Consider the following 12,691-nt stretch of genomic DNA (forward strand, 5'->3'; position numbering starts at 1 on the left):
AGGTTGTAAGACATAAAAATAGCATGGCATTGACTAAACAAAATTAATTTGAGTTGACATAATGTTATTTTTTTGGAATAATTCTTGAGCTACTGATTTTGTTTTCATCATGTCATAGTGAACTGTTTTCATGTTTTCCAATTGTTTCATCTTGTTTGTGTGAATTTGGAATTTTAACTGTTAGTGTTTTAATTTTTTTTTTTTAATCTGTAGCTGATAAAACTTATTAGCCAAGAATCAGGTAGGAAGCAGGGAGGTAGAGAGAAGATGGATTGCATTTAGAGAAGTGGTTATTTCTGAGTTGTCTCTGGAAAAGATCTACCAGTGGTTGGTTACCATTTTCAGACTTCCTTGTTGGTTTATCATACTCCATATACTATGCCTAATTCCTGTCATAGGAAGCCTGAGTTACAGATGTAAGCACCACCATGTACGGTAAATGTATTTTTGTATGTACCATTAAGTTCAGGAAACACTTATGTGTTTGGATATTGATCATTAATGTGCTTTCCTTACCTGACCTATTTTCGATGTGATTTGCTGGTACATATTGAATGTTAACTGACTTCATGTGATGCAGAGAGTGTCTGTGATATTTCTGTCTGAAGGAGCCATCCTGTTTAGTCACAGTGCAACATTCAAGCAAATTGCAGCTCTCGCTGCTGCCTAGGACGCTGTTAAAGTGAAAAGATTCAACCTGAGCATAGAAAATGAATGTGAATGCTTGTTCTTTACATCCTAGTTGTTTTGTGCTTCTGACTGTGGGCAAGATTTCCAGTAGTGCTTGGTCAGCTTAGGATCACAGTTCTTACTGAGGTTTCTAAAAACTCATTATTCACTCAAGATTTTGAAAGCTGTGGGGAAACTAATGTATTAATGTTGCAAATGACAATGGGAAGCCCTAGCACAGCTTCCGGTGTTTTGTTGAATGCTTCATGAGAGACTTTTAAGACCACAATAATATTTTTATAATCTTGACCTGTTGTGAAGTAGCTTTTGTAATAAAGACATGGCTGGTGTTTGATTGCATCGTGCTTGCAGGTATATGCACAAAGTATAAATGTGTTGACATTCTTCTTCTGTATTTATGAAAAAAAAGTCAATGCTTTCTCTTTTCTTTTAAGGAAATGATCATCGACAAGGTTAATGGACAGGTTGTCCCTCGGTACTTGATATACGACATTATTAAGTTTAATGTAAGTACTTTTGGTTTTATTGCTTATCATTAGTTATTAATTCTTACTTCAATTTTATATTATATGAGTAAGAGCTTCAGAGTAGGTATAAACACCGAAAGCATTTGAGCATTTTGCATCTTGATAGCAAGCAATGCATCAGAATTTAGATTGAGAGCAGCCTTACAATACATGTTGATTTATTTCCACTTGCTCAAGAAAAAAATGGCCATTTGAAACAGTCTGCTAGACACTGTTGGAAAATTTCCCATTTCTAGAGCATGTTTGAACTACTTAGGCAGTGAAATCAAGAGGGGATGGAGGAGTTAGCCTGGTGTATTTGTTACCAGAGCTTCACAGTACTTGTTAGGCTGCTCTGTCACCTCCTTCTCAAATTTCTGTTTGAAACCAGGCAGCTGGTTCTCTGCTAAGTCCTCAACAGCAGGGTCTCTTGGTAGCACAGGCTGTAGGGAAAATGTATAATAAGGAAATATATTGTAGAAGTTGTGGAAAATGAGGATGAAGTCTAGGAATAAAGTCTTGGTGATCACAAGAAAGAGCTGTTAAAACAGTACTGGAAATAGGAAACTTGTTTTCTATAAAACCAACTTTCAAATAAAGTAAAGGTTTGAATATCACCAAGGGGCTCTTGCTGGTGTCATTTACAGACTTTTTTTGTTGTTTTTTTCTTCATAGTAGCTCATACAGTATTGTGTTTTGGATTTGTAAATCAGCATGGAATAGTGCTGATAATGCAGGGATCTTCTCTGTTATTGCTGAGCAGCACTTGCATGGCTTCAAGCCCTTTTCTATTTCACCCTACTGCACCAGTGAGTAAGCTTGTGGTGTACAAGGAGTAGGGAGGGGGACACAGGCAGGACAACCGACTCCAGCTGACCAAAGGGACATTCCTTACCATGTGATTTTGTGCTGTGCATATAAAGCTGGGGGAAGAAGGATATAGGTAGTGGTGGCATTTGTCTTCCCAAGTAACCATCGTGTGATGGAGGCTGGCTGAACACCTGCCTGCCCACAGGAAGTGGTGAATTACTTCCTTGCTTTGCTTTTTTTGCATGTGCAGCTTTTGCTATAGCTTTGAAGTTCTCTTTATCGCAAATGTTGTGTTTCCTCACTTACACGCTTTTGATTCTCTCTCCTTTCTAAACTACTGTAGACTCTTCCAGTCTTGAGCAAGCTACTACTCAGCTCAGTCACTCAGTGTAAGTGGGAATTGCAAGTGTAGGCATGGTACCAGTCACCAGAAATTACTTAGGTATTTTTGGAATCATAATCATACTGTGACTTAGGATAGCTGCTTACAAAAGTTTGTGGGGAAGAAGTGTTAGATTCGGACTAGAAGCTTTTTGTTAACACATTTTAATTCTGTATCTTGATGTCCCTCTTCTAGCCTTCTCTGAAAAGTAGGTGTAAATTTCCTGTATCCCTCCTACCATTAAGACTTTTCACTCTTCTGAAAAATAGTCTTCTATTAACCACTCATGTGTTCTCATTTTTTCTTTACATTTTCTTACCTGCTGCTCCACCTGTGGTTCTGTATTTATTTACATTCATGTCTTGCCTTGTGCCTGCTGTCCTTTTGAGTCTAACCTGCTATTCACTGCTGTTACACTTCCTTTGAAGTCAACATGTAATGTAAGAAGTGTACAGTCGTTCAGTTTGGGATGTGCATACACTAGCAAAATAGCACTTTTCAAAACTCGTAATTATTTTGGTTAAGCTTTGTTTTGTGGTGGGAGGGAAGGAAACCCTCATTTATGGTGAAGTGTCCAGTCTTAACATGATGAAACCCATTTCACAAACAGGAAAAATGATCAGTAGGTTTCCAGAAGTTTAGGAAAAGTCTACTTTTGAGCAGTGTTTGGCTTTGTTTGTTTTTTAAGCACCCTGGGAATGAGAGAGAGGAGCTAGTTACAATGTAGTATTTTTTTAAAGTCAAGGACGAATTAAGATAATGTTATCAGTATGAGTACAAACAGGGCTTTAGCTGCAAGAAGTCATTAACAGTGGCCCTACTATAAAGATTAAAAAGCACAGCTGTTTTTAGGTTAATTTTAGAAGCTTAATTATAAAAATGGGCACCCAAGGATGTTTGGCTTGGCAAGAAATAATCAACAGAATATTATCACCAAGAGAGGTAAATGTGATATAACTTGTAAATGACAAGAAGGAGTAAGTTCCTATGTAAGTTGTGTAAGTTAGGTTTTTGTTAATTTTTTTAGCAGGTCTTCAAATAAAATAATTACATGAAATACTGGTCCTGTTCAAAACCAGAACATTCTCCCCCCCACTTCCAAATAAACAACCCCAGTCAAAAGATTCCCCAAAACAGAGGTTTCTGTAGAATTTGGCATTGTTTTTTTTGATCTGGAAAGCAGTTGAATCTTGAAGGTGAATGATGGAGTTATTGTACTTACTGTCCATCATGAGTTACAAGATTTACAACATGTCACCTGTCTCACCCGCCACGACTTGTACTCTTGGAGATGCATCTTTGCAGCTGGGGAATTGCACATTTAAACCCCACTGAGCAAAACACCTTTGCTCAGGCAAACCTCATGTTTTAGTCAGGTCTTAAGAACCAAGATATTTTTACCTGAGCTTGTTCTCAAATGCCATTATTTTGCTAGCTAAGCATTGCAGAGTTTTCTGGCTTTGTCAGAATATTCCTTCTGAAATATTGCATTCCTAATGCAGAGGAAGTGAGTGGATAAGGAGCTACCTGTTACAGATTTTAATCCATGTTGTTATCAGTGAGGCTTATTGTTTCTTACTTTTTGATTTTTGCTGTAGTGTTTCAGCAATAAACTGTAGCAGCATTCTAGAAAGAAACAAAGAAAACTAAAAGAATAGACTGATTGACATACATAGTGTGTATTTGGCTCTAGATGTCTATGCAGGAAAGTCTTAGCAGGAAGGAAACATGAAAATTGACTTTCAGTGATTTAGAGAAGCATGTCAGTTGTTTTGGTTGTCTCTTTCAATGATAAGTTTTGTATTGAATTCTGATGGTTATGTATAGCTGCTGCAAATGTCTTCAAGGATGCTGATGGAATCCTTTGACTATTTCTTTTAGTTACCATTTCTGTGATATCTAGTTTCTAAAAGGTTGTAACACATCCCATTTTGTTGCAAGAGATGTTTGTGTCAAAAACAAATGATTCTTCAGATTAAAAAAGATTTTTTTTTATTGCAATTTGTTTCAGTCTGAAGCATGGCATTTATTGTCATTAATAGGAACTCAAAATATGACATGGCTGTCTCACTGCTTTCATCTCACTTGCTCAAATGAAATTCACAGGAAGAAAGCTGTATCCTAGTGAAATAAACATGCCTTTTGACCTTTGTGAGCTCCACACACAAGAAATTTGGATTTTTCATATTCCTCTGAACATAAAAGGCTAATAGGACCCAACATTCCTTATGGTGCTTAGTCTTAATGAGTACAGAGCTAGATCCCTGCAGTGCATGTTGCTTTTCAGCTTCTTGATTTGTATACATTTCTGCATGCAGTTGAGTTCATCATTGTAGTAACTGCAGTTGTATAGCTACAATTTCAGATTTGGTGGATAATTCTAATGTAACAGAGGAAGCTGATAGTAGAATAATTAATAACCCCTGAAGCAAATGCAGGCAAATCTAAATCCCTTTTCATCTGAAACAGTGCATAAAAAATGTGTCTTCATTCTCTAGTCATCTTGGAGACAACTTTTCCTGAAAATCCTTGTTTTGAGAAGCTTTTTCTTAGATAATATTCAGTAGCTACTTGTAAATGTATGGACACTAAACTTTAGCAACTATTTTTTTCCTTAGTTAAGTAACAAAAAGTAACACTGGCATGATGTAGGATCTAATTAATGCATTCTTACCAAAATGCTGAAAATGAGTACAACTTTCCTTTTCCTTTCTAACCCTGGCCTTTAAATTTTTAAACTCTAGCCAAGTTTTTGTGAGACCAGATTGCAATGGTAAGAATAGACTGAGTGCTTGAAAAAGAATAATTATTTAAATGCTTAGAAAGGAGATAGAATTTTGATTAAATTTCCTAATACTTTGTGCATTGAATTAAGTCAAGATCAAGATTTCTTTGGTTGTCATTATGCATAGCAATGCTGTTGCTATTGATAAAATTTGTCATTGTAAACAAATATGCTGGCGTAAATCCTGCCCATAGCCAATATGCTCGTTGAATTAATGCATGAAAAATGTTTGCTTTAAATCCCTGTAAAATAGTATCGTGTCTGACTTTTCTGTTACAAATCTCATTTTAAAGCTATGTGAGGCTCACAGTCCATGCTGTCTCTCACTTATTAGCCTACTAACCTTTTCTTAAAGTCGTACTGGGAAAGTTTTGAGGGCACACTTCTGAGATGCAGCTGTTTTAATTGCATCTCTTCTGTTTACAAATGCACCTGGCTGCCACTCACCCTTCTGCCCTTAATTTTAATTCTGAGATTGTTTTTCAGATGGTATCACCTGAAAATACAGATCTAAAATGCTTTTGTTACTAATAGTACTCTGGAAAGTAAGGATGCTATGGGCATGCTTACTCTTGCACCCTGTAGATTATTTCTTGTGGAAACTTACCTAACAAACACCCAAATGCTTGTACTGGTGCTGCTGCTGTGTGTTATGTTCTCAGCCTTTCAATAGATATTACCTCATTCCTTCATGGCTCAGGGCTGTCAGGTAGATGAAATATAGACCGTCCACTCAGTTGTGGCTTGTTTTGCTTTCTGCTCTCAGTCTGGGAGAGGCGCATTAGGTTTACTTTTTCTTCCTCACCCAGTTTTTATGGTGCTGTTTATTGAGAACAAGGGCAACTTGGCCAGGTAATGCATTTGAGTATCTTGAAATTTCGAAAGGGCAGCATTACAATATAGGAAGAGTAAGAAATGGTGGCTTATAGCATGGAGAATCAACACAGTGAGAGAGTGATGCTGCAGAAGCTTTTGGGTCTCTGAAGTAGGACTGATGTATCATAGCTAGTTGTCATTTTCAAGTCTTTCTTGCCTTATACCCCTTTCCTGTTGATCATCTTTTATCCATCATTAAAAACCTGACTTGAATGTTTGAGCAGCACAATTTGAAAAATCTTATTTCTCTGGTAAACTTTCAGACAGCTACCTTGTGCTTTCTTCACTGTTGCTCCTTGTGTTTCAGTAAAGTGCACAGCAATTGAAAAGTAGCATTTCTGTTCATTTTTGCATCCCTTTTTAAAAAATATCTCCTTTGTTATGATACATGCAAAAAGTAAATTGTTAAAGAGTGCTAATTTGTACATGCTGATCAGGATGTCTTTGCTGTTTTCATGCTCTTGTTATTTTTTTAATCTAACAAGCTGCTTATTGTTGGGAGCATTCTTTAGTCTTGAAATTGATTTGAAGCTTGATGGTTACCTTGTGTGAAAAAAAAAACATTGATTTGTTTCTTTCCCTTGCGTCTGTTACTTTGATCCTCCTTTTCCCAATGCAGGGGGTACTATGGATCACAGTGGTCTATTTTCTGTATTTTCCAAAATAAAGAATGCTTAATAGAGTTTTATATGAAAGCAAAGGAGTTGATTAAATTCTATCATGTAATGTTTTATTCTCAAATTCTACGTGTTCTTGTACCTCAACATGAAGCGTGTCTCACCAGAAACTTTTTGAATGGCAGATTGTCACTAATTGTCAGAGGAAGAAAAACAAAGTGTTGTTCCTGGGAGAGAGATATGGAACAAATAGTTCTCCAAGAGTAGCTTTAGAAGTTACCACAATATTAAATCCTTTATATTTTTCAGGTGTTTGTAGGTTTTAGTGTTACTTGCTTACCCTGATGTGATACTTTTTCAGCAAACCATGAAACTTGCTATTAAAAAAAAGTCACACCTGAAAGTTTAAGTTGGATTGTAGATGAAAATAACTGAGATATTTTAACCCTTAAATACTATTTGGAGAATAAAGTCTAAACCCAACTTTTTTGTTCTTAGGAGGTTTCCTTAAAGAGCTTTTCTCAAAGTCTTTGTTGAAGAATTTTCTGCTTCTCATGATTCGAGCCTTTAAAAACCCCTCACTTTTTATCTGCAGTATCTTTTTATCTTCTTACACTACGGAAACTTATGGTTATATAGAAAAACTGTCTCCTTCAGCTCACAATTTATGACAGTCTTTCCCACAGGTACTGCCAAGTGGACTTAAACCCAGCTTTTGTCTCAAGCAAATATTCAGATCTCTCAAAAATGTGGCAGTAATCACAGCTGAAGTGGAAGGTGTGAAAATCTTTATAGTGGGGCAGGTTTTCCAGTTACATTATCGTGTCCAGTTTTCTAAGTACTGGCAATGAAGTCTTAAGCAGGGCTTTTCTTGTCTGATATATATCAAAACAAAAATCTATAGGCAAAATAGAATATTGGGGAAACGTCATATGGAAGCAGCGAGAGTGTTCAAATGTTGTAATGTCTTATTTCTCTAACTTAGTTTTAATTACTCCTTTTCTGCGGTTAATCTAGTGACAATATTTCTTTTTTTCTGCTTTCTCCCTGTCTCTTCCCATATTTTTCCTGTTTCTAGGGGAAAAGAACTAAAGAAATTGTCAATCAGCAGGATGTAGCAAATATAATAGCTATCTATTTCAGCGTTGGTTTTATGAAGTTTGAAAGCAGCACTTCCTTTCCATACCTGACTGGGAGAGAACGGTGGTTATTCAGTCTGGAAAACAGAAAGTTTAAGGGAGACCATATTGCAACCTTCCAGTACCTGAAGGGAGCCTAGAAGACGTCTGGAGAGGGACTTTTCACAAGAACCTGTAGGGATAGAGCAATGGAGAATGGCTTTAAACTGGAAGTGGGAAGATTTAGATGAGATAGTAGGAAGAAGTTCTTCACTGTGAGCTTCGTGAGGCACTGAAACAGGTTGTCCAGAGAAACTGTGAATGCCCCATTCCTAGAAGTGTTCAAGGCCAGGTTGGATGAGGCCTTAGATCTAGTGAAAAGTGTCCGTGCCCATGGCAGGGTGTTGGAACTGGATGATCTCTAAGGTCACTCCAAACCCAGACCATTCTGTGATTCTAACATATTTGAATAGCCTGATTGACTGTTATGGTCTAGGAGAGAATGGGCAGGCTGTATTTTCATCCTTTTTAGAATATTTCTCTTATTTAAAATAAATATGAAGGAGAATACCACTTTCTCTTGAAATTAATACTACGTTTTCAGTGTTTCATATGCATAACCTAACCATGTACACAACGACCTAGATATCTAAAGACAGATTGTGTACCAAAATGATAGATATTTACAAGTCTTCAGGTGTTACAAGCTGATACTTAATTTTTAGTTCTATCATGGTTTAGGCAACGTAGGTGGTTGCTTTTCTAAGATAGTCGTTGTGAATAACCGCTGATTGTTACTACTTCCCCCCCTCGTTTCTAGTTTTTACATGACTTCATACTAACTGTACTAGATAGTCTTATTTTAAATACCATGAAGTGATTTATATTCTAAAAACACTAGTACCACAATCTTTTCAAGTATGAAATGACTTGAATAATGTTTTTAAAATGAAGGAATTTTCCCACTGTTCTTTAATTCACTGGAGTGATAATTCTTTATTCATAAAGACAGCCATGTGAAAACTATGGCTGTAGCTATTCCTATGAACAGTCATTGTGAACGGCTGATAGAAAGGAAGAGCATGTGAGGAGAGTAGAAGTAGAAAGAGAAAATATTGACTGCAACAAGATACTAGATGGTCCAGTTAAGAATACCTCCATACTACGTACAACACAAACATTAGGAAAAATAATTAGAAACAACTAAAGCAGTAAAATCCTGTGTTTGACTTTGAAGATAGCTTAAATTCGGTGTAAAATGAATTATTAAAACTTATATTCCCATATGCAGTCTTTTTGTGTGTAAATATCCCATGGTGATAACACATCTATTTTATAATTAGGGTGTTTTAGAACTATGACTTTTCCTCTGTAATTGAAATGGGAAGTTCATCAACTCAGTGTACCTGAGGGGAGGCAGCCAGTCTAGACGGAGCAGGATTCCTTTTCGAATAATTTATGTCCCAGTAAATTCCCCTTATTGAGTTCTGGTTTTGAGTGCTCAGAAGGATTTCTTAATGAAGTCGCTGTACATGCAATCAATGAATTTGACTAAGTTGTCTGTTCTCTGAAATAGGAACTGCTAAGCTTTCAGTGTTTAAAAAAGAGAGGGCTTAGGTGTTCATCTGTGCTAGATGCCTGTTTCCATAATTCTGCCTCTCTATTGCCCAAGCGTTGGTGATGAGAATCATAATTCAGTCACTTCAACTGATTGCAAATATTCTGCTTTGTATACGTTACCTTTATGCTGGTGCTGCAAATTTATCATCCAGATGCAATTAAAGAGTTTTGAGGTTTTATTGTGAATTTGAAATTTTGAGCAATCCAAGAAGAGTAAGGGAGAGAGCAATGTTTGTAGTACAGTGTACCTTTTCTGTTTTGGTCATATTGTTTAATCATAGTTTTGACAGTCCTACTGTTTTGCTAAGTTATGTTTACTAATAAAAAAACCCCATGGAGCTATATTTGTATGTTCTGTTAGACCTTGGTGTTATCCATTATCTACTAACTTCTTGCCTTTGTACATTTTAAAATTTATTTTCAGTGACTATTTTTTAAGGAAATACCAGCAATTTAATATATGTCTCTAGCAATATTTCTAATAGGTCTGATTATTTAAACAGTTGTTGTTGTGTGGTAAATCAGAGCAATATTCCATTGTACAGAACAACAACAAATAAATCATAATCATGTTCCTGTAGCGCACTGGTTGTATTGTTGCAATTGGAAGAGTATTTCACACTCTGTACCTCATTGATGCTAAGATAAACTTTAGAAACCTTTTGAAACTGTTGAATTCCTTGTCCTTGTCATACATTTTGAATATTTGAGTGACAAAAGGTAGAAAACCCCCAAAATTTTAAAGTTAGATAACTACCAAAATTTAAAAATGAATTTTTAGATTCTATTGATTGTCATGCCTTTTGCCTTTTAGAAAGGAAAAACTTAAGGGTCATAATTCTATAAGAATTTTAATTTCTCTAATGCTTTACTTTTAATCTTGCTCGAAAAAGAAAACTTCATAGGAAATGAAAAAAAGGCCTTTTATGTATTGAATGTAGTAATAATGTTATTTGGAAACTCCAATAGCACCTTTAGATTGTTTTTATATAAAGCTATGTGTACAAAAAAACCAGGATCTATAAAACCATGGTCAGAAGAAATATGTGCCAGATCGTTAATATAAAATGCAAAATATTAGACTGCACAGTCTTCAGAACTTGGGAGAACTAATAATGGGCTTTCATTGGGAATGCAGATGTCAGCTGTGGATGCCTTGAATTGTCAATAATAACGTTAAACACAGGGTAGAATATCAGGCTGAGCTTATTCTTTATTCTTTTCTCAAAATCATTAAAGCTAAGACAGTTGTGACATATGTTTTGCTCTGGCTCAGTAAGTGAAGACATGCATGGAATGTATATCTGAATTATTCATGTCTCAGGTACTGCTCTGGAGAAGCAAATGGAGCATGCTTTGCTGATGGGTAGGCCTCAGCCATCTTTCATGGAGGAAAATAATAAATAACCTCAGTTTATCCTGGACCTTGCTGGTTATCAGCTGTGTGCAGAGGCCTAGGCATTATTTTTCTTTTTGCTATCGCTACATTGCAGAAAAAAACCACATAAATACCAGAATGAAAGATGAAGGACTTGTATGGAATTTAGCGCCTGTCTAATAGCATGGTGTGTTCACTACATCCATCTAGGTAAAGGATTTTCCATGTAAGGCTTTGGAATTTGCTGAGCTGTGGCCATGAGGTAACCTTAGAGGCACAGGGGAAGGGAAACTGAAACGTACAGGGTGATGGTAGATTCTCAGGGATACCTTGCTCCTTGTGGAGAGAGAGGCAGGATGTGCAGCAGAAATCCTGTTATCCTCTTTATCCCCATCTCAGCGACTCCTGCCATCTTGCTGTATGTAATGACCTGGGGTTTGAGTTATCACCTGGGGTAGCATGAGCTTGTGACTTCCACTCTGGGGTCTCTGTGAACAGGGTCTAGGGCTGGAGTACAGCCCTTGTCCAAATTCCATCTTCTGGCACCCATTTAGAGCATTGTTAGAGGGGCTGGTTTTTTTGGGGGGGTGGTGATTTGTTTGGTAGTAGCATTTTTTTATTTTCTTATTTTTTCCCTTTGTTTTTTTCTAATCTCCATTCAGCAAATAAATTGCCTTCCCCAATCTGCTCAAGACAATGGATATTAAATGAGCTGATGACCCTGTTTTTCAGTGTTTCAGTGTAAACCCATTTTTTGGGTGATTCTTATGTGAGTTGTTGTGTATGATTTCTGTTGAGAAGCTAATTTGAAATAACCTAAGTTTAAATTTAGAAATTCTGAGTCCTGGGTGGATTTCAAAGTTCAGTAGAAATTTCATCTTACATTTTGAAGTTGTGTGGAGGATGTTTTAACATCAAAACCATATTTTGCAAGCCCACTCCATGCTGTGACCTTAGTGCGATGCACAGAGTTTCAACAGGTGAAGGAAATAAATTCCTCAGTTGCTCAAGGAAGAGGTGTTGATTCAACAGATGACTCTTCTCTTAAGGCTTGTCTAAATGATATTTTGCTTTAGGATACATTTTATTTACAGTGAGAGGGAAGTGTAACTTTCTAGCATAGGTAGGAGATACATGCTACTTGTTAATCTTGTTTTACCCTTCCTTTGCTAACACACTTATTTTAGGTTAAAAATGACTAGAACAGGAATTGTAATTTAATGTACTTCAGTAATTATGCTGTCAAGCAGTAGTGACCCTCATCCTTCTCAGACAAGTAAAAACCTATATATTGGAATAAGATCTTAATTATCTGAATGTTTAAGTTAATAAAACATCTGTATTGCTTAAAAACACGGTATTACTTAATGCCTGGGTTTTGATTATGCATTCATCAATGTCTTGGTTTTTGACACCTTTTAAATGTGTGCTTTATACACTAAATAATCTCTTCCTGGTTTTGTCAAGGTCTCTGAATTATTTATTGCAGCCTACGTTACCCTCCTACTTATTTGCTAAAAGCAAAGAATTTTATCACTTCGATATTTTGGCTAAGTCTGGGATAAATGCATTATATATTAGCAACATTTTTTGTAATTGTGGGAAATATTCTAATAACAAAGAGCGAACCACTCTCTTCCAATGTTGCTTTTATTCAGTATGTCCTTGAGTTAAATTCAATTATGTGCTAATTTTCTTATTGCTAATGTCCTGTGCTTTTATGAGAATGAAATACTCTTTGACTTCTTAGTATACTGGTCTAATGAAGAAGTAGCTTGGCAGCATTGTCTATTTTCCTTTCTCATATAATCTTATGTCAACCTAGCTTTGACCTTTATTTGATGGAACCTAGTTGTAATATACCCTCTAGTTAACAAGCTTTAAAATAGAAATATATGATTGGCAGAAC

The 12,691-nt window shown here is 36.2% G+C and overlaps 1 protein-coding gene across 1 annotated transcript in view; it reads left to right on the forward strand.

Annotated features, from left to right (window-relative positions):
* Positions 1-12,691, forward strand: part of RNGTT (RNA guanylyltransferase and 5'-phosphatase) — a 176,002-nt gene that overhangs the window by 49,962 nt on the left and 113,349 nt on the right. Inside the window, exon 10 of the mRNA XM_033055808.1 lies at positions 1,125-1,196. Coding sequence (XP_032911699.1) covers positions 1,125-1,196 — 72 coding nt within the window. The remainder of the gene's footprint in view (positions 1-1,124; positions 1,197-12,691) is intronic.

Source organism: Catharus ustulatus, chromosome 3, assembly GCF_009819885.2.
Source record: "Catharus ustulatus isolate bCatUst1 chromosome 3, bCatUst1.pri.v2, whole genome shotgun sequence".
In the NCBI taxonomy this organism is placed as follows: domain Eukaryota; kingdom Metazoa; phylum Chordata; class Aves; order Passeriformes; family Turdidae; genus Catharus; species Catharus ustulatus.